The following is a 23,069-nucleotide window of genomic DNA, read 5'->3' on the forward strand; positions in this document are numbered from 1 at the left end:
ATGGCTATCAAAACATTACTGTCATTGCTGAAAATGTGCAGTCACGACCGAAACGTGGGATGTTTGCTCAAAAATAAAGTATACTAAATTATCAACTAATATGTTATTATAGTGTTTGGTTCAATGTATATTCAAACTAATAAATCCTTAACTTTGAAATCAGTATGATTAACTTTATGCCTTTTATAAAGAATGACTGTATTCAAAATACAACAAATCTTATAAATTACACTTGAAATATTGTTAAAATTGTAATTGTTATTGATTTACCTGTGAAAACTTTTTCTTTTTCTTTTTTTAAATAGCAAAAAATATATTTACAAGGTAGATGTAAACAAAATCTTAATAGGTCAATGTAATCTTTCTTATTAAATGATTTATCATTGTGTTTCAGTAGTGACAAATTTGGGGAGAGGAAAAATATTCCAAAACTTTCTGAAAATACAATATGAGAATTAACTGTACAATTACTAGAAATGAGTACCTTGGATATTATACAATTTGCATACATACAAAATTAGTGGAAAAAGACATTTTTTTCAAGATGTTTCCAACTCTGACTTTGAACCAATTCTGTAGAATGATCAGTATAACTTACAATTTTAAGAACTAAAAAGCTAAAAAACATGTTAATGTTAATAACATACTGAATAGGACATTCTGAAGTCCAAGTTTTCTATTCAAATCTCAAACCTGGAGCCCACTGTATACCATTATACCCATATTACCATTTGGTACCATTCATGGTACAGCCACAGTACTTGTTGTTTTGCAAGGACAGGTAAGCAGCTCACAGGTTTTGACAGCCAGTTTGCAGTTTGAGCAATTCAGAACAGTTGCTGCAAACCAAATCCGACAGATTCAATTCACTCTGAGATACACAAACAACTGCTGTTTTCAGGCTGACATCCTTCAGACTGTCAAAACAAACATCCAAAGTCTGATTTCATGGCATAGGCCAGGAAGCAGTTGAATGATGTCTGGCACATTTTGGCTTGATATTTCAGTAATAAAGAGTATGGCTCTGTTTTTCCACCCGATAAACATAAGCCCCATTAACAGGTCAATTATGCAAGCACCTGTCTCTCATTACTGTATTATAGTGAGTGTGCTGCGCCACTACATTTCTGCCTCTATGGTCCTTGAATAACCAGTGTGGGCAATTTACAGCTTGGTTTTAGCAGTTTGAAAAATGTACCCTTTCATTTTTCATAAACTGTGGGCGTTAATAATTTTTTTTTTTTTTTTTTGAAAAGTCATCTGTCTGCTGTAGTGGTGATGCTGTGTATCCCCATTAGTGGTCAAAACTAATTTACCAACAGATTTGTCATCTGAAAAGTCAATGCATTCCTCTCTGTAGGGTAACGCTTCTAGAAATTTAGAAATCTTCATAACCTTAAAATCCTCTCATCATTCAGCAAAGATCAGATTTGTGCCTGCCATCTGTCATCAGTCACATGACATCATGCTCTTGAGGAATAAAGGCGCACTCTGTTTGGAGGAGATAATAAACATGGTTTATCTAACATAAAGTCACCCAAAAACTCTTTTATTAATTAATTTAAAAGGTTTTAATGATATACATGCTTACTATTTTGTAAAAAACTGATTCACATTTAAGTTTTGCATATGTGGAATATAATCTTCAATTTAAGATTAAAAGAATAAAAGACATTTTTGAACTGCAAAGCTTATACATTCTCAGTTACGTGATTAAACATGAAGTAGAATCATTAAAACTTATTCAAATGTAAATGGCATAATATTAGAAATGAGTTCTGCAACTTCATTGTAATGAAATGCTGCCACCTGCAGGCGAGCTGAAGGACTACAGGTTTGTAGATCAATTTATCAGTCTAAGCTCGTGCTTTAAAGTAGAAAGACACCTGTGAATTTTGCATATAAATTTGAAATAAAGATTTCAACAGAAACTTGTTTTCTGTTCCCATTCCTTCTTTCTTAACTCCACTCGCCTTATTTTCCCGCTTACCGTCTTGGGCAGATGATCCACAAATTCAATCTGACAAAAAAGGATTTAAATATTTTAAAGTTGGAACAAAATATTCCTTTAAATTTGACTAAATTAAAAGGATTAAATGAGAAAACACTGAACTATTTTACCTTGCGTGGATATTTATAAGGAGCCGTGACAGTCTTCACATGTGTTTGCAGTTCCTGGATCAGTTCCTTATGGTCTCTAAATTTAAAATCTGCTGTCAGCACTACAAAAGCCTTCACCACCTGAAACATGAAGCAGCACAGTTTAATTAAATGCAATCCCCCCCCGCATGTGTGTAATAATTATGGTTACAATTTTACATCAAATAAATACAAGATACCATTTTAAGGCATAGAGCTGCTTTCTAAGTTAAGTAATTTTGCCCAATTCTAAGGTCACACTGCAATCCCAGAATGCATTGCACTACCTCTCCTCGAACCGGATCAGGGCTGCTGACCACAGCAGATTCTGCTACAGCTGGATGCTCTATCAAAGCATTTTCCACCTCAAATGGACCAATGCGGTACCTAAAACACACACACATACACACACGCTCAATAGGAGATATCAGATTAAAAAAATCTGACATTATCATAATGATCAAAGCAGAATTCGTACCCTGCGGACAGGATGACATCATCAGCTCTGCCAATGAACCACAGGTATCCTTCTTCATCCATCATTCCCCTATCACCTGTCAGGTAGAAATCACCACAGAAACACTCTGCCGTGCGCTCCGGCTCCCCCTACAGAATGAATTTAGATCAATATGTTCAATTAGTGCAACTCCAGCTTGACAGCTTTATTGTTAGTACAGACCATGAGAAAAGGTAAATGTACCGTATACTCTGTAAAAAGAGAGAAGGGTCTGTCTGGTTTCACTCTGATGCCGAGGTTTCCCTCTTGTCCTTGTGGCACAACAGAACCATTTTCATCTATCACCTTAAACCAAAACAGTCCATAATCACTATAAAACCTCACAGAAAATCAATCCAATCTACGGAACGGAAGTGGCGATAGTCTTTTCTTCCCTATTGTGATGTGTATTAGAGTGAAACGGCTTTTTAAACTAGAAAAAATGTGGGGCAGGACTTAATTTTGTCCATGAGGAATTGATTGGATGGTTGTGGTTTGCTATTGCTGTGATGTCATGTGAGTGACAGGTTGTCCCGCCCTCTCGCCAGTAAACGCATCATCAGAGAAAAGATGAGATGTTGCCGCAAGCGGAAGGAGAAGTTATTTTATTTAAAGATTAAGAGGGCACATGAATTCTAAAATAATAATGATGTGCACGAATAATTTATTTATAATAAATACTGTTATATTCCATTAAAAAAAAAAAGAATTTTGATTTCACAGTAAATTTAATATGAAGCCAGTGAGTATAACACTAAACTATTATTACGCCCAGTTTAAACCCCGGACAGGCTGTTACTGCACCTGAACATCATATCCTGGTGATGCCTTTCCAAAAGATCCTGGTTTGATCTTCATGCCTTTGAATGTGCCTGCTATTAAAACCTGGGTGGAAAAAAAGAGGAATGAGCTGCAGACAAGGCGAAGCTTAAACTTATTCTCCTTTTGCTCATCGTGAAGGATTTTGTTTATGAATCTATGAATATATAATATGGATGAAAACAGATGCTACTTTAGAACCCTTGTCTATATTGATTCTTCACAAACTGATCCAAGACTTACAGTCTCAGTCTGTCCGTATCCTTCATAGATGTCCAGCCCAGTGAGCTCTTTCCATTTCCACATCACCTCTGGGTTAATGGGCTCTCCTGCACACAGACAGTGCTCAAGAGCCTGGAACTTATACCTGTCAGAAACCACAGGAAAAAGATGAGGATTACACCTGGACCAAACAAATTCATCTGGATTCTGCAGTGATTGTTATGACATCTGAGTCCATGTTAAGATTCTCCATCCAATAACCAATTCAGTTAAAAAATGTTGCAAGTTGCATAACATTACAAAATAAACGTTTGCAGACAGTAAATATACAAACTGATAATCATAAAATTAACAAATGAAGGATATAAAAAACTTTAAGAAAAAAAGCTAAAAGAGAATTCATTTGAATTGAAATACATCACAGCACACCAGTTACAGTCAGCACCTGGATATGTCATCCTGTACAAGCATTCGATAGGCTGTTGGTGCCGTGCAGAAGGTGGTGATGGGATAGCTGCTCAAAGTCTGTCAGGAGAAAAACATGTGTTCTAGTAAAAAGTCAACAAATCCTACAAATCCTTTCTATTAATCAAAGAATCCTGAAAAAAAACTGAATCTCAGTTTCCGCACAAATATTAAGCTGTTTTCAACATTGATAATAATAAGAAATGTTTCTTGAGCATCGAATCAGCATATTAGAATTATTTCTGCATCTGTAATGAAAATTCAGCTCTGCCAACACAGGAATAAATTACATTTTAAAATGTATTCAAATAGTTATTTTAAATTGTAACAATATTTCACAATATTACATTTTTACTGTATCAAATAAATGCAGCCTTACTGTCGATTTGCAATATCTCTTTAAAGTAAGAATAAGTGTTGTGATTTTTTTTATATAAAACATTTTCAGACAACTTTGAATAGGTTCTTGTTCCTTAACTTTCAAGCAGAACATTCTTGTCAAGAATGGACCTGTGACCTTCCTGTACCTTGAGAACTGTACTTGTATCAAAGCGTGGCATGTGGTGAACAAACACACATGCTCCCTGGATCCATGGAGCAAAGACGCTGCTCCACGCCGACTTGGCCCAACCCGTATCTGACGTGTTCCAAAAAACATCCTGCTCAGTCAGATCCAGCCAGTACCTTAAGAATTCACACAATTTATATTTATTATATTTTATGTTATACACTACGTTTCAAAAGTTTGGGGCTGGTAAGATTTTTTTTTAAATAATTTTGAGAAAGTCTCTTATTCTCACCAAGGCTGCATTTATTTGATCAAAAATACAGTAAAAACAGTAATATTGTGCAATATTATTACCAATAAAAATAACTGTTTTCTATTGTAGTATATTTTAAAATGTAATTTATTCCTGTGTTGGCAAAGCTGAATTTTCAGCATCATTACTCCAGTCTTCAGTGTCACATGATCCTTCAGAAATCATTCTAATATGATGATTTGCTGCTCAATTAACAACTATTAATAGTATAAATGTTGAAAACAGTTGTGCTGCTTAATATTTTTGTGGAAACAGTGATACATTTTTTTCAAAATTCTTTAGTGAAAAGAAAGTTCAAAATAACAGCATTTATTTGAAACAGAAACCTTTTTTTTAACATTATAAATGTCTTTAATGTCATTTTTAAACAATTTTATGCGTCCTTGCTTAATAAAAGTAATTTCTTTCAAGACAAATAAATCTTACTGACCCCAAACTTTATATATACACACACACACACACACATATATATATGCATTACAAGTTTATATATATCTGTCATGAACCTCAGAATGATGTCACAAACCTGCCGTTCACCGTGAGTCCCAGACCATAACTACAGTGGCTATGTTGGGTCATTTTTGGGGAGCCAGTTGTTCCACTAGTGAAGAAGATAGTCATGGCCTCCTCACTCCTGGTGTCCACGCAAACATGATCATCTGACACTCTTCTACAAGACAAATGCAACATCTGATCTTTTCTCACTAATTTGTTTTTTTTTTTTAACATATATTTAAGGTGTGCACTCAGTCATTTCTTCACTAAATTAAAGTTCCCCCTGTACATGCACGTCCCTCCTTTGTTCTTCACTGACCCCATGAGTTCTGTTAGGTTGCCCCAGCCGTGCATGGCCCTGTGGGACAGCAGAAGCTTGGTGGAGATGGAAGGGCATTCTGAAGCTACTGTGTCCAACAGTGGTGCCAAAGTTTCATCTGTGATTACACACTTGGCGCCAGACGACTGCAGCCTGTGGCGGATATCTCGAGCCGTGAGCTGAGAGGTGCCAGGGATCAGAACCGTACCTGTGTGAGGAAACGGGGTGATAATGAAAAAGGAAAAGCACTCACAAATAGAGCATTCCCAGGGTTAAGTAGTGCACTGAATACTGTAGGTATGTAAATTGGGACACTTTTTGCCATTGAGATGGCTAGGAAACATTTTTCCAGTTATCCTGAAGTAACCCTATATTAAAATATTGTGATTCCAAAATTTAAATTCAGCATTCAAAAAACTTTATTTAGTTTTAATGTTTTGTTTTTAATTTATTTAGGCAAAATGTGGAATTATAACTATAATATCTGACATAATAACTTTCAGCTTATCCTGTTTAACATTTTAAAATTACACACTTCAACTTTAAGCTGGTCCAAACTAGCATATTTCCCAAGCAGCTTGAAGCAATAAAAGTAGATTAAAGTTTAACCCCAACAATGATCCAATTAAAAACAGAACAAGGGTGAAAGAATAATAGAAATCTCTCTCAGCAAATGCCCAACAAATCTATTTCAGCACGACTGTAAGACTCTACCTGTTCTGAGACATGCTACATTAACCAGCCACCACTCAGGGACTCGGGGTAAAAGAAGGAACACACGATCCCCTCTTTCCAAACTGCACACCTGATGCAGAACATTTGCAAGTTTTCTGGAGTGAAAGCCCAACTCTTCAAAACTCCATTTGACCTCTTCTCCGCTGTCATTCACCCACCACAGAGCTGGAAGAGATGACCTCTGTCCATTCTGTAATACACAGCAACAACACATCAAACAATTTCACAAGTGTTCCTAATTTTAATACATTAAAATTAAGCAGATTTGGATATTACTTTACAATGCTTTTTCATTAAGTCACCACATATAATACTGAACATTGTACATTCAATGTTTCTGTTGCAAAATAGCAAAAAACTAATAATAATAATAATAATAATAATAATAACTCATACCATACCTATTATTTGTTCCTGCCTAATGGCTCCTTTTGTGTTCAATAAATAAACAAATACATAAATGTGGAACAACAGGAGGTTTAGTAAATGACAGAATTTTTGGGGTGAAAAAAACTAAGCATCAAACTAAGAAAAAAAAAAACTAAGCATCAATAATTATTAGTAATGGACCTGATGATTTTTGTCATGTTTTGTGGTATAAATTGGTTTGTTTCACTTTTATTCACAGAAATTGTATGATAATATCAATGTCAAAAGACACGGAAAGCTGACAATCATTCAGGCTTATTCTCAATAAGTAGCTCCTTATTTTTAATTTATTCATTTTTTTTTAGTAAATTAGTAATTACACACAAGAAAATTCAAAAAGTACTGCATAACGGAATGACAAAATAATGACAAACGGGTTTCCAAACACTCCCGCATCTTCCCATTGTTCCCCCAAACCTTCCCAAAAACGCCATTGGCGGAGAACAGCCTTCATGTGCTCTCATTGGTTAATACCAGAGACTGTAAACAAAGGTTTCGAGTATTTTCAATGTCCTGATTTTTTTTCCCCCACCCCCACATTTACAACATCTACTGATCTGTTAAGTTATACCTTTTTCGAATCATTACAAAATATTATCTAACTTTAAGTAAAAATAGGCGACAAACATATTACAACATTAGAAGCAAAAATAATACATTTCTTAAATTACCTTTTCTTTTGTTTCCCACTGCTCGAGCACATCTTTGGCGAAATTAAACTGCTGAGGAACTTGTATGTTGTAAGCCTGTCTCATGCTCTCATAATCGCAGAAGTTTTTTGGTGCAGATGTTTTGAATCTGCACATTTGCAGCCAATAACCTCGCTCATATACTTCATTTTTGTTGGCGTATTTCAGACAGCGTTTAAACAGGGTTTTGCTAAACAAATATAAATTCATTATTAACCTGGGACACGACGCTGTAAACCTAACGCTTTGAGGTAGTTTCTCCCACCCGACATTAGTCACACAGCTGAAACTTTCACACGGACCATTTTCTAATTTTCGTTCCCTTTAAAAGTTTTCCCGTTCTTTGCAGTAAACTTCTAAAAATGAAACCGTTCCCTAAAAATCCTAAAGAAGAAAAATTTGAAGCACTGCAGAACCTACGGATCCAATAAAAACAGTCCAGATATAGTTCAGCTTCGTGAAAACAAACTAAATCTCTTCGGTTAGCATGACCGCCTACAAAACTAAAGTCCCACTTTTAAAACAAAGATTAACCGCATGTAAATGTGACAGTACATGCTAATTTATGGATTTTAGGTAATTACGTAACTTCAAAATATGTGAAAACTGCTATTTTAAAAGCAATCTTATTGGGAAGGGAAAGAGAAAAAAACAAAAAACAAAAAACAAAAACAAAAACACACTATGTACCAACATAAACCTTCAGAGCCATTTTCGTGGTTTAAAAACGTTTAATAAAATAAAAGATTATACCATACTGATGGCAACTAAAAACACTTAAAATTACAACAGTCACAGACATAATCTGTTTAAAATCAGATTAAATGATAAAAGGTATAAAACAAGACTGAAAAGCAAAGCAAAACAAAAACAAACAAACAAACAAACAAACAAACAGCCCCCCACAACAACAACAGAAAAAGAGTGCTCAGTGTCTGAGACGAGTGCGTCGTGTGCGGGCGATGGGTGTAGTCACTTTAGGAGTCTCACTCTCAGCCATGACAGCATCTGCAAAGGAATCAGAATGAAGCATGTTAATGAGTATAAGAACTCCGATGAACATTTAACACTAATCACAAAAAAAAAGAATTGTGAAAGTGACCGACCCTCTTCCTCCTCTTCATCACTGGTGAAGGTAATGGCAGGTTTGGGACGAGAACGAGATTTTCTTGGGGTTACAAGGTCACTGTCGTCCAACTTCGGTTTACCACGACCTGAAGGATATAAAGATGCGCAATGAGATTCATTTTATCACAGAATTATTTATTGTATGTTTGTGAGAAGAATTTTGCTCGAACTCTTCACCTCGTGTGGTTTTGCGCACACTCTTGGGTGGCAGTGGCGTATGTAGGTTTTGGCTCTGTGTGTCTCCCGTCTGCGGTTCCTCACTCTCCACATTCTCCAGCCCTTTAGTGTGAACAGCCGTCAAACGCTTCTCATAGTCTTCAACCTGTGCCTAAATAGATACAGCTAATTTTAACATACTAGAACAAATAGCAACTGGTCACCAAGTCCCGATCAATGGTCTGCGTGCATAAGTGCATGTATAATACAATGTTTTGCCACCACACATTCACAAATGTAGTACCTTAAACTGTTGTTTTGCTCTTCTACGGAGTTTGGCCGCAATGGACAGGAGAGGCTGATAGACTCCAGGCTCAGTGAGTTTATCACTGTAACAGTCCCAGCACTCTTGCAGCTTCTTGAAACCTCGCTCGCACACAGACAACAGGGAAAGAGACACTGCCAGATCTGCCCATTGACGCTCCGTCCTGCAGACAGAATAGATCACACATAAGAGAGAGATTCAGACTTATCTGTCAAAGCAGCCCAATCTCACAACAAAATGGTTGCTCTAACAATATTTTCAAAAACAGCTCTCATTGTCCATTTTTAAACTTGATTTTGGGGAACAACATCAGCCTATGTTATCTTTGGACATCTTTGAAGTAGGGCTGCAACAACTAAAATCAATAAAATTGATTTTTTAAAATCGACAAAGAAATTGATTAGCGGTTCGTTGAGTAGGCTGATCCAGGAAAGGTACATGATCCAAGTTGTCGGAAACATACTTTATAATTTAATTTAATTTAATTTAATAAGTGCTTCAAATAAAAGTGTTTACCGCGTCTTCCCCTCTCGTGCTTTGACAGATGCGTGTGCTGTGCAAGTGCATAACTTACATTTTATGGTTATATTCTTATTTGTAAATGTTAGAAAGTCCCACAGGTATTCCATTTTGCATATTCTGACAAGTGTCTTGTTAAACTTCACAGACTTCAATGAACGAGTGCTGGTGGCCACATGTGGGTCAAATAGTCGGAGGGTAGTATAATAGAAGCGCATTAATTCTGACCAAAATACACTTTGCTATAAATATTTTTTGTTAGAAATTAAGTATAGGTTTAAAAATATACATGTAACAAGTAATCATATTTATGAAACCAGTAACAGTAAAGACACTATTGGTGGAATAGCCCATTAAATGTAATATAATTACCATGTTCAGACGAGTGAATGCTTGTGTTCTTCATACTTCGTACAAGTTAACATTGTTCTTTTGGTTTTGTTTATTTTTAATTTCTGCTTTAAAATAGTAAGCAATCAGTTGTTTTTAGGTTTAAAATATAATTTGTATTTTAACCCTTTTTTTTGCTTATAAATGTACAGCATAGCCTACAGATACCCACATTCACTATATTTGTTTTCCTAGGCTTTATATTACATTGTTTGGAAGACAGCATTGGGCAGGATGTGGAGTAACATTGTTTAAAATACTGGATTAAAATTAAATTAGAAAAAATTCAATAATAATTTTAGATTTTTCATCCGATTAATCAAAAAAAAAAATATAAAAAAAATCAGCAGATTGATTATCAAAATAATTGTTAGTTGCAGCCCTACTTTAAAGTACAAAAAATAATGGAAGAACTGTTTTCATTGTGAAACCGTAGCCTAAAGAGAATCGTGCAGAAAGACGAATTGTACATTAGCCGCGTTTCCATTACAGGCTTTTCCAAAACTTTTGCGATATTTTCTAAATGTAAAAAAAAAAAAAAACCTATTGCGAAATGACGGTGTTTCCATTAACCGATGTTATGCGACAAACTCTCGCGATGAGTCATTTTCTAAAAGATACTTCTTTCTGAGAGCTTTATTTGGAGCATCATATTTGCCATGGCTTCTGGAAGCCCTTCTCCGTCATATGCTTCCCTGGGTGCTTTTCAATACTCCAATGGACGCTTCCTCATTTCTTCGCTCCTCCATCCTGTGACCTGGAAACTGATCAAAGAAAATCTCGAAGGCCATTTTAATTCTATAAATGCCATTTCAATTCTATAAATGCAACGCGAGGTGAAGAACGAGGAGTGAGATAGCTTCCTGAGGAGCTATGAGCGAGGATGCACAGGTGCATAGACATCTAATACTATTAGTTCCTATTATGTTAATTATTAATTGTTGATAGATTAATACTGTTAGTATTAGATGTCAAACTTCAATAACATAAGCTCCCTTGAGGCTCGAGCGCAGCTGATGATGCTTTAGGGGCCGTTCACATATCACATCTTTTCTGCATGCAAGTCAGTTATTTCAAATGTAGCCACGCAACAGACGCACTCATAAATGGAAGCAACGCAGTCGAGAATATTCCAATATACAAAGATTTCCTTCGATTACCCTGTCCTTGTTTTCTTTTCTTGCATCCTCCAGTTGCATCTATGGGGTGTAGCTGAGGCGCGAGAAAAGAGATGCATAAATAAGAAAAGCACCCCGTCTCGTTTGTACAAACATACTGTGCTATCTTTAAAGAATGATGATGTGACTGTACGTCAGGTGACCTAAATGCGAAAAAAAAAAAAACTTTCCATTGCAGTTTTGCGAAATATTCCTTTTTCGAATTGCCTGAAGAAACACCTCATGTGAGCGTAAAAACTCCCAAATATGCAAAATTGGCGTTTCCATTGAACGTAATTTCAATTCGCAATTACAATTTGCGCAATTTGAAGGTAATGGAAACGCATCTATTGTCTGATACTCACTTTGCTGTTCTGAATCGTTGGCAGAGTTTCTCCACTAAACTCTCCGTCTGTCTCTCTTTAGTGATGTAGGAGAAGAGTTGTCTGAGAGAGAAAGTTAAAAAGTGATTTATCATGTTTGTCATGCAGAATAAGTGAAACTGCACTAACAGCGTTAATGATGGCTCACTTCATTATGGTGTTGAAATCCTCCTCCTTCATTCCACGTTCAGGATCAGATAATCGGCTGATGATGTCTGGCAGCAGGTTGTAAATGGCATTGTCCTGAAGATATAGGCAGAGTATTATATATGGGGCTTCTCGTTTTTGGAGGTATGATGAGATGAGAGAGAAAGCAGAGCTGCAGTGGAAAAGCTACCTTTGCAGAGAGCTCGTTAAAGAAGTTGAGAGCGAGGCTGGCGATGTGTGGCTCGGGGTCCAGCAGGAGCACTGCAACCTCACTGACCTGACCTTTGACCTTCATCACGTCCTTCAGCACCAGCTGCGTCAAAACCGTGATGGCGGTCAAACGCACAGATGCATTTTCATCACTCAACCTTAAGACAAATCAGTTACAATACTGATCACCACAAACCACCACACAGTATTAAACATTTCAACTTAGCCCTATGCCAACCAAATAGTGAAATTACTTCTCTGCCTAAATTAGTAAAATGCTCTAAATTGAAATGAATCAAACTTTAAAATAACTACAATGTAATTTAGAAAGGTGGCAAGAATAATTTCTTTCTGGAACTACTGATTATGTAAAACATTCCAAGACCAGGGGTTGTTTTTCAGACAGAAAAACATGCAATATCTTTTGGCTTGGAACTACCTGGCATAAAGGTTGGGTGTCCAGGGTTCCAGGATGTTGGGAAAGCGAACTGTTAGGTCACCAAGAGCAACAATTGTGTTGGCTCTGATAACAGGAAGTGGGGATTTCTCCAGCACAGTGAACAGCAGCCTGATATTGTCTTTACAAACAGAAGGACTAGAGAAATAACAGGATGTTAATATTGCTTGCCCAAAGAAACAAAGATTATACATTATCGTATGTTCAAAAGTTTTGGCAGTAAAGAATCATAATGTGACAAAAGATTAGCCATAACAGTATTTGTTTTAAAATAAAAATTAACCCTTTAAGCATAAACAAAAAAAAAAAAAAAAAAAAAAAAAAAAAAGACAACCCCCACACACACACACAAACTTACTGACCGCAAATGTTTTAACTGTAGTGTAAAATATTATAATAGAAATACCTGATCATCATATACTGAGACAGAGCCAGACAGGCAGCAGTGGTGAGCTGAGGGTGGGAATATTTTCCTGGAGAGCTGCAAACTTTCACCAGCAGAGGCAGAAATGCATTCAACATATTCCCTTCTGCAAAGGAGGGAAGGGAGAGAAAAAAAAAAAAAAAAAAAGGACAAAGCACTGATCACTGTTGCACTGTGGTCAAGCACGTAAAACTGTTCAAGAACCTGTGTTTACGAAATTACATTTCTGCATTCCAAGCTAAAATGTCAAAATAGTGAAAAATAGTTTCATTAGATGGGCTCACCAGCTAATAACTCAGTCTCACAGATCTTGCGGATAAACTCCGCCTCAGTGTCCTCAGCTGAAGCGCCAACTAGCCCGAGCTCCTCCTCCACACAACTGTCATTAGCCTAGCAAAAGAGACACAAATCAGTCAGCTGCAGTATGATGGAACAGCACTTTAATGTGATTGTGCAGAAAACAGGCAACAACCAGAGGCCTGTCTTTATTAACCTTTTTGTTGGCAGGTGCCTTCTCTTTCTCCTCCTCCTCTTCCTTTTCTCCTCTCCTCCTCCGTAGCTCAGAGCTGACACTCCTCTCAAGGTGAGACACCTGCCAGAAGGCCACAGCTCCACATAGTGACAGCACCTGGGCCAAGCTCACACAATTCACTAGAAAAAGAATGAGAATGTGTTACCTATCATTAATAATAATAAAACCAGAATCAGATCAGAAATACAATAAAATAGTAAAATTCTGAAATACTGCTACTATTTAAAATACGTTTACCATTTTAATATATCATAAAATGCAATTTATTCCTGTGATGGCACAGCAGAATTTTCAGCAGCCATTACTCCAATCAGTGTCACATGATCTTTCAGAAATTATTTTAACATACCGGTGGCTTAAGAAACATCCTTATCAATGTTAAAACAGTTGCCCTACTTAATATTTCTATGTAAACTAATTCTTTGAATAGAAAGTTTAATAGAGCATTTATATGAAATAAATTTGTAACAATGTCCCTGCTGAGTAAAAGTACTAAAATTTTCTTTTTTCTTTCTAAAATTATGCATTATGCAAAAAGTTTGTGTCCACATTACCTTGCCCCTCAGAGCTCTGAGACTCGCTTTCCTGCAGTTGTGACTGGTTGGGCTCTCTGCCCTCTGTGATTTGCTCCAATAGGAGACGAGCAGAGCGTTGGAGGAGGCGGGAACACAGCTGGTCAGGTGACTCTGCTAAGAAGTAGATGAGACGGACAGCCTGTTCCATGAAGGTCTGCCAATGGGGGTCAGACTGGACTACTCCTGTTCAAATGAAGATACAGCCATTACCAAACAGGAGAGACGTATGAAAGAAATCAAGATAAGAAATAAGGAAATGAGAGAAAGCATCAACAGATTGAATCACCCAATCACAAGCAGACAAAGCTAAATACAAAGTATAAATAGGTTCTATGAATCTTGGAGACGTAACAGTGGTCAGGTACACGTGTGTCCACATCACATTTAAAACATAAAAGTGTACATCCTACACAAAGGACCACCTACTCAGATGAAACAAATCACAGCAGGACACACTGGGGAAAAATGTGGCAAAGCATGGGCTTTAAAGTTTCTGGTACAGCTTTTTAACCAACACTTGTGATCAGATCACCCAATACAAAAGCTAATACGAGGTGTTTTAAAAAAAAAAAAAAAAAAAAAAAAAAACCCACATACCATCAGCAATGGCCTGGGACAAACAGCTGAAGAGATGGTGGTCCATAGGAAGCCTGAAGGGGACACCCTTGGATTGCTTAAACACAAGAACATACAAATTAGCATATTCGAATAATTTCTGAAGGATCATGTGACACTGAAACCTGGAGTAATGGCTGCTGTAAATTCAGCTTTGCCATCACAGGAAGAATTCACATTTTACCATTTTTTTTAATTGTAATGTTTCACAAAACTATAGTTTTTACTGTATGTTTAGAAGAAAATGCAGCCTTGGTGAGCATAAGAGACTTTTCAAAAACATTAAGTATTATTGACTCCATTCTCTTCAATGGTAGTACATACATAAAGTGTATACATACCCTCACATGGTCTGTTATATTAGCGATGGTGATGAGTGTGTCTCGAGCCAGCAGATAATCTTCAGCAACCTTCTCACCCAGAGCAACAGAACAGAGTGTGTCCAAATTACTCAGAACCACCTCTCGCTCAGCACTAAACACACACAAAAAAAGTTAGACAAAGTAATGTACACCATGCCTCAAAATATTACATTACTTAAGCAGCATGACAAAGACAGGAATGCCCTCAGATTACCAAAGAACCAGCTCATAGCTCATTGGACATTATAGAGAACAGAGTTTCAACCTGTGCCCCACACACACACACACAAATGCACAAGCACGCACACACCATGACTACCCTTCCCATCTCTCTCCTGCATTTCTCTGAAGGAGAGCTTGAGGGGAAGAACTCGCTTAATGTAGGCCAGCCCTTACAGCAAAGCAGCAAGTCTCCACTGCCCAGCCAAGATTACCAGCCAACAGGAGCACAGGAGAGCTCTGACTCTTACCCACTGAGCTCACATTCGCCTTGGTCTCATCATTGGGCAAAATTATTATGCTGTGACATTAAAATGATTAGTTCACCCAATAATGAAAAATTAACCACACAAGCAGCATTGTCATTGCCCTTTTCAAAGCTCTGAGAAAATTAGCAATGTTGCTGCTGCCTATGTGCGGTTCAGAAACCTCTCAGATTTCATCAAAAATATCTTCATTTGTGTTCCTAAGATCTTACGTGTTTGCAACGACAAGAGGGCGAGTAATTAATGACAGAAATTTCATTTTTGGGTGAACTAACCCTTTAAATCAGTTCAACAGATTCAATGACTAACACATCCAGGAAGTATTAAGAGTTTAACAGTCTCACCGTGCTGCCATGCCCAGCAGTAGCACTGCAGCTCTCCTGTGAAGTGTTTTAGTCTCTCGTTTACCAGAGAACCTCTCCCACAAAACTTGCACCACTGAAGTCTGCAGGGCACTCTCATTGCTGAAAAACTCCTGGACCTGCACCAAGAAAAGAAAAACAACTGTCAAAAGAAGAAGTATGGGAGTGACTGCTTACATGAGGGGCTAAAGACACTCACAATCTCCTCCAGACACTGGATGGTCCCTAATGAAGCATCAACCATCAGCTCTGACAGACTGTCCACTAAAGTCTGAGCCTTCGCTCTGATGGACAAACACAAAAGGCCATTTGAGCTACAGTACATTAAATTGTACTCTTAGCCTTAAGGAGCAAACAAAATTGTTTGCATACCTGGTGTTTTCACCGTGAGGGTTGAGGTACAGGCGCCTGTAGGCCTGGATGACAGCGTCCTTGATTGTAACATCAGTGGACCAGACCAGAGGCAGCATCTTTCTGACTCCACACACGGAGTCGGCCACACTAAACTCAAATGCTGTGACACAGAACTGCACAGCTTCCTGCACAACTGAGAGAGGAAGACCAATCACAGAAAACGTTATATTTAAAGTTATGATGAAACAGAAGTAGCAACAGATCTTTTCTTCTATATTGTGATGTATATTTGGGGAAAAAACGAATTACCAAGAAAAAAAAAAAAAAAAAGGCGAGGGACTTCATAGTAATTACCTGTTGTAGTTTTCCAGTACAGCATGTTGTTAATGACAGCAATGGCTCTTTCCACTTGTAGAGCAAAGCTCTCTGTGTCTTTCAAGTACTGAACCAACATTTCCTGCTTCTTTAGTTCACTCTCTTTCCCTTCATTGCCTTCACCCTCTTTCTGTGGGGTGAGTGGAGCCTCACTCGTCATGGCCTCAGGTGTCTCCTGCTCTGGGCCTGAGAGGAGAGAGATACACAATACTCATGTTTTTATTTAGACTAGGAACCCTGTCATCTAATCTAGGCAGGTAAGACAATGAACAAGTTTCTGTCGTTCATTGATCAGATCATCATGGTGTTTCTCAGCAAGATGCTTTAATATGGAAGTTATTTTGAAGGCTATTCAAAGTATCAAATAACACATACCCTTGAAAAGTGTTGCAAGTGTGTTGAGGAGCGTTTCTGCATTCAAGTCAGCCAGACCTGAGAAGAATGACGACTCTGGGAACAGAGAGTGTGCCCTCATACACAGACCAACTGCCTTCCTACACACAGTTAAACACCACACATTGCATGTCTGTATGCAGAAATAAGTGTATAAGAGAATGGGTGTTAATTCACATGTACCTGTATTTACTTTCCCGGAGAAGCTGCGCAATTTGGATAGCAGTGTCCCTGTCGCTTCTTTTCTCCTCTCCCCCAGTCTCCTCCTCTTCTTCATTATCATCATCTTCCTCACTTCCAGGCTCCAGCTGTGCTTTCACGGTCATCTCCACCTCAGGCTTCATTGCGTCCCAAAGATCGGCTGCTGTGATGACTGCAACTACAAACAAAGCTAAAATCTTACAGCTGGACACAAATTGATAGTGACTCAGACTGTAGCTGAAAACTGAAAGGAGCAATTCAATTAGAAAAGCAACATACCAGGGACTTGCTCTTTCTGGGCATCTCTCATCTCTTTTAATTTGGCCATCTCCTTATCCAGGGGCTTTTTTAGGTCTACACTGCTTAACTTAACATGGAGAAAACAAAAGTAGGTACATTCAATGTCTGTTCAAAAGTTTGAGGTTATAAATATATTAATATATTTTAAAATTTTATTTTTCCTGTGATGGTAGAGCTTAATTTTCAGCATCATTACTCCAGTCTACAGAAATCATTCTAATATGCTAAATTTGGTGCTCAAGAAACATTTCTTTAATCAATGTTGAAAACAGTGCTCCTTAAAATTGTGAAATATTTTTTCAAAATTCTTTGAATAGAAAGTTCAAAAGAACAGCATTTATTTGCAATAGAAATCTTTTTGTAACAATGTAAATGCCTTTAGTGTCACTTTTGATGTATGTAATATGTCCTTTGCTGAGTAAAATAATTTTTAAAAAAAGGCTTACTGACAGCAAACTTTTTAACACTAGGGTTTCTACCAGATGTTTTAATTGCGCATGTTTGTACCTTGCAGCTGTAAGGGTTATGAGCAATGAAGGCAGCCAGCAGCTGGATGGCGCTCTTACACACATGGACAGACTTATCACCCAGACGCCCGACAGTCAGCTCCATAACTTCAGTGTACCTGCATAGTGGCAAGGCCTGTCAGAGAGAGAAGGGGGATTAATTATATCTCAAGAAAAATACACCTTATTTTCTGTTGCCATGAAAGGGGGAGTGGGGGGACCCCCACAAACCACTCACCTTACTGTTGACAATACGTGCATAGACCTGCAGCACACGTGCTCGGACATGTGAGTGGGCATCATGAATGTGCTCCTGCAGTGTGTCCAGAAAGCGATCTCGGCCAGCACGAGCAGAATCATCCAGTTTATCACCAGACAAAACCCGGACCAGAACCTCCCCGAGAACCTCACACACAGCCACTCGCAGACTCGGACTCTGTCCAAACAAACAAAATGTTAACATTTCTTTTTCGCTCTAGTGTGTTTTATAGTTAAGCTATAAAATATAAAAGTTTAATGGTTGCCCTCAGATTACCAAAGAGAGAGCTCAACGCCAACAGAATTAATGCAGAGAACTGAGACTCAACCGGTGACCCACACACACACACACACACACACACACACACACACACAAAAAGAAAACAACTGTAAGCCCCCTTCTTTCTCCTCCCCTATATCTTCAAAGGATAGAAATCTAAGAAGAAGAGGCTTGTTGAATGTAGGTAGGCCCTTACAGCAAGACAGCAAACCTTCACTGCCCAGCCAAGATTACCAGCCAATGGGAACACAGGAGAGCTCAGACTCAAATTCAGTGGGCTCATATTCGCCTTGGTCTCATCACTGGGCAAGAATCCAATGACAGGAGTGATGCAAAAGAGAACATGTGTGACTGTACCTCTCCCTCCAGGTGTGTCAGGAGAACACTGATGTTGGGGATCATGGTTTCAGGTACCAGAGTACTGAGTTCAGAAAGAAAGCTGGAGAAAGCCTTCACACCTGAACCTTCTCTAGCTAGTTCCTCACTCGACTTTTGACCAATCTCTCTGAAATACACACATGGAGATTTTGAATTGTATGAAAAGCATCAAGATGAGCAGTACAACAAAAATGCTATATCATGGTAATAACATGTTATATTAAAATAGTTACTCTGCTGTAAATTCATTCCCAAAATGTTATGCATTTCAAATGAATATCTAGTAGCCTGATAGATGTACACCAAAAGGCAAGATTCATTTAAAAAAAATAAATAAATAAAAATAAATATAGAGCTGCCGCCTACTAGTTGACTAGAAGAGGCTTAGCCAACCAAAAATGGTATTGGTCAGGAAAAAAAACAAAAAAACAAACAAACAAAAAAAACCCCCCACCAAACATCCAACCAAAAATCCAAACATATGCCTATCATTCATCATCCTCAAATATGGATGATGTCAACTCGCTTTAACGTTAACCTGGATAAAGGTGCGCTATTTGGCACATATCCAAGTGTTTGTGTGGAGAGCGCGCTTACTGCATGACATGGAGGCGCCGGTGCAATCACTTCCATTTAATTAAAGTACTCATTTTTGTTCATACAAATGAGAATAATCCAACACTCAAAACTGTAAGTGGTTTGCTTCTGTAAACTCACAATAACAAAACGTTGTGCTTGTGTAATTAAAAAAACAAACAAAAAAAAAAACAGGATGCACCTGTGATGCATTTAAGTGAGCTTGAGCATGTCTCAAATAAACTAACTCAGCCTCACAGATATGAGAAATATCTATGGAAAGCTTGAAATGTCTACTTTTAAATGAACCGATTCAAAGATTATTCTCAGATTATGTAATCCGTATGCAACGTGCATATTGGTGCGTCCACTACTGCGGAGATAACGAGTCAGTATTGTCGACCTTATCGCTGCAGCCAAAAAAACAAAACAAAAACAAAACACACAAAACAGTAGTTTATCAATAAATTACCAAAAGGTTTAGACAAATCTCCTGTTTTTTCACGCTATATTCATAATCATTACTTTTGCTGATGCGCTGCTCCAAGCTTTGTGCGTGCGTATGTATTAGGCTATGTATTATATATTATAGGCGATTAAAAGCTCATTATTATGATTTATATGGTTTAATATAAATGTGTGATTAGTCTACAAATCACTTAAACAACTAGTCAACTACAAAAATCTTTAGTCGAGGAATGCCCCAATTAAAAAAAAAAAAAAAAAACACAACAACAACAACAACAACAACAACAAATTAGATGACCATATTTTTGAGGTTTCAGAAGTACATATCAGCTTATATAGAAGGGCCTCAAATATTGTCTTAGACAAAGGAGGCCTTGGAGTCAAAAAGGGTTGAGAACCATTTATGTGGACTATAATTATCCGTTTTATTTATTTGTAACCAAAGCCTGGTTGAATCAGACTGTAAAGCACAATCTATATACCCAGCAATACCATCCAAGTATAAGACTAACACCAAAAAGCCTTAAATTTCACCTCATGATCTCTCCAACGATGGCCTTGACCCCATACTCTGTGCTCCAGGCAGCCACAGCTTGCGCACACACTGACGCCAGCTGCTCAAAGTGCTGCAGGAGCTGAATCACCTTCACACATGCTCCTGTACAAGACAGAGAGCATATTTAGGACAACACACTCAGCTTAACATCTACAGAATAGCAAACCCACTTGTGGGTGCATGATGTGCATATAAACCCACCCAACATGTGATTGTATTTCTTCACCATGATTCCCAGAACATGAATGATGGCGTCTCTGGTGGACTTGCTCTTCATATGGCTTATGGTGGGGTTTTCCAGGAGTTTATAGCAACAGCATGTCACACAGCTACATAAACCGACAAACGATGCACAAGCAAAATAAACGACACTTGCGATCAATGAAAACATAAAATTTAAAAGATAAAACTAAGCAAGGGTGAGTGACAGTTTAAAGGGTTGAAAAATGACATTTTTGTCATTCAAAAACCCGTAAGACCTTCATTCATCTTCGGAACACAAATTAAGATATTTGATGAAAGTTTTCTGGCTCCCCTATAGACTGTAACGTTACAACCACTTTCAAGGTCCAGAAAGGTAGTAAAGACATCATTAAAATAGTTCATGTGACTGCAGTGGTTCAACCTTAAATGTTATGAATGTTAATGCTATTACCTGACAAACTCCTCTTCAACTAAAGACAGACTCCACAGAGTGCGAATGTCCAGCTGCAACAGTTGAGTCAAACATTGAAGAACTGTTTCTCTCTCACTGTCCCACTGCAGGAGACCTTTTCCGGCGACTTTATCCTTCTTACGACCCTGAAAGAAAAACAAAAAGATGTTTAATATGTTGTACACACAACCAAAAAGCTCAGAAGCAACAGTTGTTGCCCTCAGATTACCAAAGAAGAGGTTCACAGCTAGTTGGCCCATTAGGAGATGTGACTCTTTGCTAACTGACACATTTACACACACTCGGGGACATACTCTCTCTCACACACACACACACACTATAAGCTGCCAAATCAGCCACAAATGTCCATTTCTAAAGGAGAATTGTATTATGAATGACAGCTAGCATTGATATGGGTGGGCCCTTACAGCAGCGCAGCAAATCTCCACTGCTCTGCCAAGATTACCCACCGATCAGAGAGCAAGAGAACACAAGATCCCAGCCAATACGCTCATATTTGCCTTGTTCTCATCACGGGGCATAGTATAAACACTCATGAAAAACTTGATAGTATACCTTGCTGGGTGCAGTGACGATAGTCTCCCTGTATGAGTCGCTCTCAAGCATTTCTGTGAGTTTGCAGAGCAGAAACACACTCATTTTCACAGCGTTGAGCTGCTGTTTGCGGTCCACAGCTGACAGAGAACCCGACAGGAGGAGAGTCGGCAGCGAAACCGACAGGCCCCTGACCACTGAAAACAGAGCATTGTGATACATTGTGGGAAATGTAATTTTGAACCATTGCACAATTAGTCTGACTATGAGAGATACCAACCTTGTATCAGCAACTCCAGCATGTCTTCTTTCACCGCCACATCCAGTGTGCGACAATGTCTAAACATAATCAGAAAATTATGGTTAGACAAAGTCATGGCAACACATGGGGTAAATGTCTAACAAGGCTCATAATATAGCTGTAAACATTCTTATTTTCCCCCCATTATGCATTTAGTTGTTTAATACCCATATTGGTTTCTTGTCATACGAAGTTTAACTGCTGCTAAAACATAGGCTGTATAACAAAATTGGTGTACACTGTAAAATTGAGTAAAGTTGATCTAAAAACATTTTTTATATGGGAATGTGTCCACACTTACTGCAAAACACTGTATGCTGTGTCAAAATGCTCCAGGATACACAGGGGCCCTTGACTTCTCAGCGCCGCTTTAAAGCCTTCGTAAGAGACAGAATAAAGTAATTACTCCACTACAGATCAGAGCAGCAATAATGAAATGTAACCTACACATATTAAACGAGCATCACTTACTGTTGATGTGAGACGGGAGCTGTTTGGCAGACAGCACATCCTGAACCACATACTGGTTAATAGCACCAGACTTCACGAGATCATCCAAACAAACCGGCACCATAAAATCCCACGACATCTCTGCACGCCTAAACAACCAGCAGTGAATATAAATGTTTATCTGTAGGAACAAAAATCACCGGAACGCAGCAGCAGAAAATACACACGGTTACATAAAGCCCCGTCTGTCCTTCGTACTTATGTCGTTTAACATAATCGCAAAATAAAGAAAAGAACGAATTTTATTAAACCGAAACAAAATGTTAGTTTTGTTTAACACAAGGGTAAGCTAACATGCTACGCTAACCCACAGTATAAACACACAAAAATCTAATTTCCTTTAGTAAACGATACTTTCCAAGGTTTAAAAAAGTAATATGGCATATTCGACAACCCACCGTGTGAAACGACCGATCTATTCTAAACAGCTCCTCACCAAATGAACTAATCCGTAGAAAGTTAACTTCGTTGACTGAACGGTTTGAGTCGCAGCTTTGAATTTCACACAGCGCGCCAAAGGAAGTACGCCATCACTGACTCCGCCCAC

General features: G+C 38.1%; 2 protein-coding genes and 3 non-coding genes across 9 annotated transcripts; all 5 read right to left on the bottom strand.

Annotated features, from left to right (window-relative positions):
* Nucleotides 1–438: 438 nt before the first annotated feature.
* Nucleotides 439–8,193, bottom strand: acsm3 (acyl-CoA synthetase medium chain family member 3). 3 transcript variants are annotated; one of them, XM_051915777.1, is made up of 14 exons: nucleotides 7,612–8,193; nucleotides 6,491–6,701; nucleotides 5,777–5,984; nucleotides 5,489–5,632; nucleotides 4,669–4,825; nucleotides 4,122–4,201; nucleotides 3,698–3,821; nucleotides 3,440–3,520; nucleotides 2,840–2,941; nucleotides 2,618–2,745; nucleotides 2,427–2,526; nucleotides 2,122–2,241; nucleotides 1,991–2,020; nucleotides 439–1,491 (listed from the first exon to the last, which is right to left on the bottom strand). In XM_051915777.1, the coding sequence occupies exons 1-14, from the start codon at nucleotides 7,837–7,839 to the stop codon at nucleotides 1,450–1,452; spliced, it is 1,755 nt and encodes a 584-aa protein (XP_051771737.1). In that variant the 5' UTR covers nucleotides 7,840–8,193; the 3' UTR covers nucleotides 439–1,449. The 3 variants fall into 3 exon arrangements, with proteins under 3 accessions (XP_051771737.1, XP_051771729.1, XP_051771746.1); XM_051915769.1 differs by lacking the exon at nucleotides 439–1,491 and having other exon boundaries at nucleotides 1,529–2,020; XM_051915786.1 differs by lacking the exons at nucleotides 439–1,491; nucleotides 1,991–2,020 and having other exon boundaries at nucleotides 2,340–2,526.
* Nucleotides 8,194–8,340: 147 nt separating this feature from the next.
* On the bottom strand, nucleotides 8,341–23,069 carry ncapd2 (non-SMC condensin I complex, subunit D2). Of its 3 annotated transcripts, none has more exons than XM_051915766.1 (32): nucleotides 22,921–23,069; nucleotides 22,484–22,611; nucleotides 22,314–22,389; nucleotides 21,992–22,050; nucleotides 21,733–21,908; nucleotides 21,157–21,302; nucleotides 20,703–20,830; nucleotides 20,480–20,603; nucleotides 18,881–19,028; nucleotides 18,224–18,421; nucleotides 17,987–18,121; nucleotides 17,459–17,546; nucleotides 17,162–17,357; nucleotides 16,961–17,079; nucleotides 16,565–16,771; nucleotides 16,229–16,403; nucleotides 16,056–16,140; nucleotides 15,839–15,975; nucleotides 14,989–15,121; nucleotides 14,630–14,705; nucleotides 14,012–14,215; nucleotides 13,419–13,576; nucleotides 13,210–13,315; nucleotides 12,908–13,031; nucleotides 12,484–12,639; nucleotides 12,025–12,202; nucleotides 11,836–11,930; nucleotides 11,670–11,750; nucleotides 9,218–9,401; nucleotides 8,935–9,085; nucleotides 8,736–8,843; nucleotides 8,341–8,637 (listed from the first exon to the last, which is right to left on the bottom strand). In XM_051915766.1, exons 2-32 carry the CDS (start codon nucleotides 22,599–22,601, stop codon nucleotides 8,558–8,560), a joined length of 4,149 nt encoding a protein of 1,382 aa, XP_051771726.1. In that variant the 5' UTR covers nucleotides 22,602–22,611; nucleotides 22,921–23,069; the 3' UTR covers nucleotides 8,341–8,557. The 3 variants fall into 3 exon arrangements, with proteins under 3 accessions (XP_051771726.1, XP_051771727.1, XP_051771728.1); XM_051915767.1 differs by having other exon boundaries at nucleotides 22,484–22,643; nucleotides 22,921–23,066; XM_051915768.1 differs by having other exon boundaries at nucleotides 22,959–23,042.
* On the bottom strand, nucleotides 15,210–15,517 carry LOC127507226 (small nucleolar RNA U85). The gene has a single exon (XR_007928288.1). It is a non-coding gene; the product is annotated as a small nucleolar RNA U85 (small nucleolar RNA).
* LOC127507241 (small nucleolar RNA U85) lies at nucleotides 18,507–18,831 on the bottom strand. The gene has a single exon (XR_007928298.1). It is a non-coding gene; the product is annotated as a small nucleolar RNA U85 (small nucleolar RNA).
* Nucleotides 21,372–21,696, bottom strand: LOC127507233 (small nucleolar RNA U85). Its single transcript, XR_007928291.1, has one exon. It is a non-coding gene; the product is annotated as a small nucleolar RNA U85 (small nucleolar RNA).

The sequence above is a fragment of the Ctenopharyngodon idella genome, chromosome 2, assembly GCF_019924925.1.
Source record: "Ctenopharyngodon idella isolate HZGC_01 chromosome 2, HZGC01, whole genome shotgun sequence".
NCBI lineage: Eukaryota > Metazoa > Chordata > Actinopteri > Cypriniformes > Xenocyprididae > Ctenopharyngodon > Ctenopharyngodon idella.

Coding starts and splice junctions, on each gene's coding strand:
- ncapd2 (XM_051915766.1), bottom strand. CDS start 22,601: ATGTCGTGGGATTTTATGGTGCCGGTTTGTTTGGATGATCTCGTGAAG. Junction 20,831..21,156: donor GTTGAAGAGGAGTTTGTCAG/GTAATAGCATTA, acceptor CGGTTTATGTAG/CTGTGTGACATGCTGTTGCT. Junction 15,122..15,838: donor CTGCTGGGCATGGCAGCACG/GTGAGACTGTTA, acceptor GTGTGTGTTTAG/TGCTGAGCGAGAGGTGGTTC.
- acsm3 (XM_051915769.1), bottom strand. CDS start 7,839: ATGAATTTATATTTGTTTAGCAAAACCCTGTTTAAACGCTGTCTGAAA. Junction 2,942..3,439: donor CACCAGGATATGATGTTCAG/GTGCAGTAACAG, acceptor TTTTGGTTTAAG/GTGATAGATGAAAATGGTTC. Junction 2,242..2,426: donor CTGATCCGGTTCGAGGAGAG/GTAGTGCAATGC, acceptor TTCATGTTTCAG/GTGGTGAAGGCTTTTGTAGT.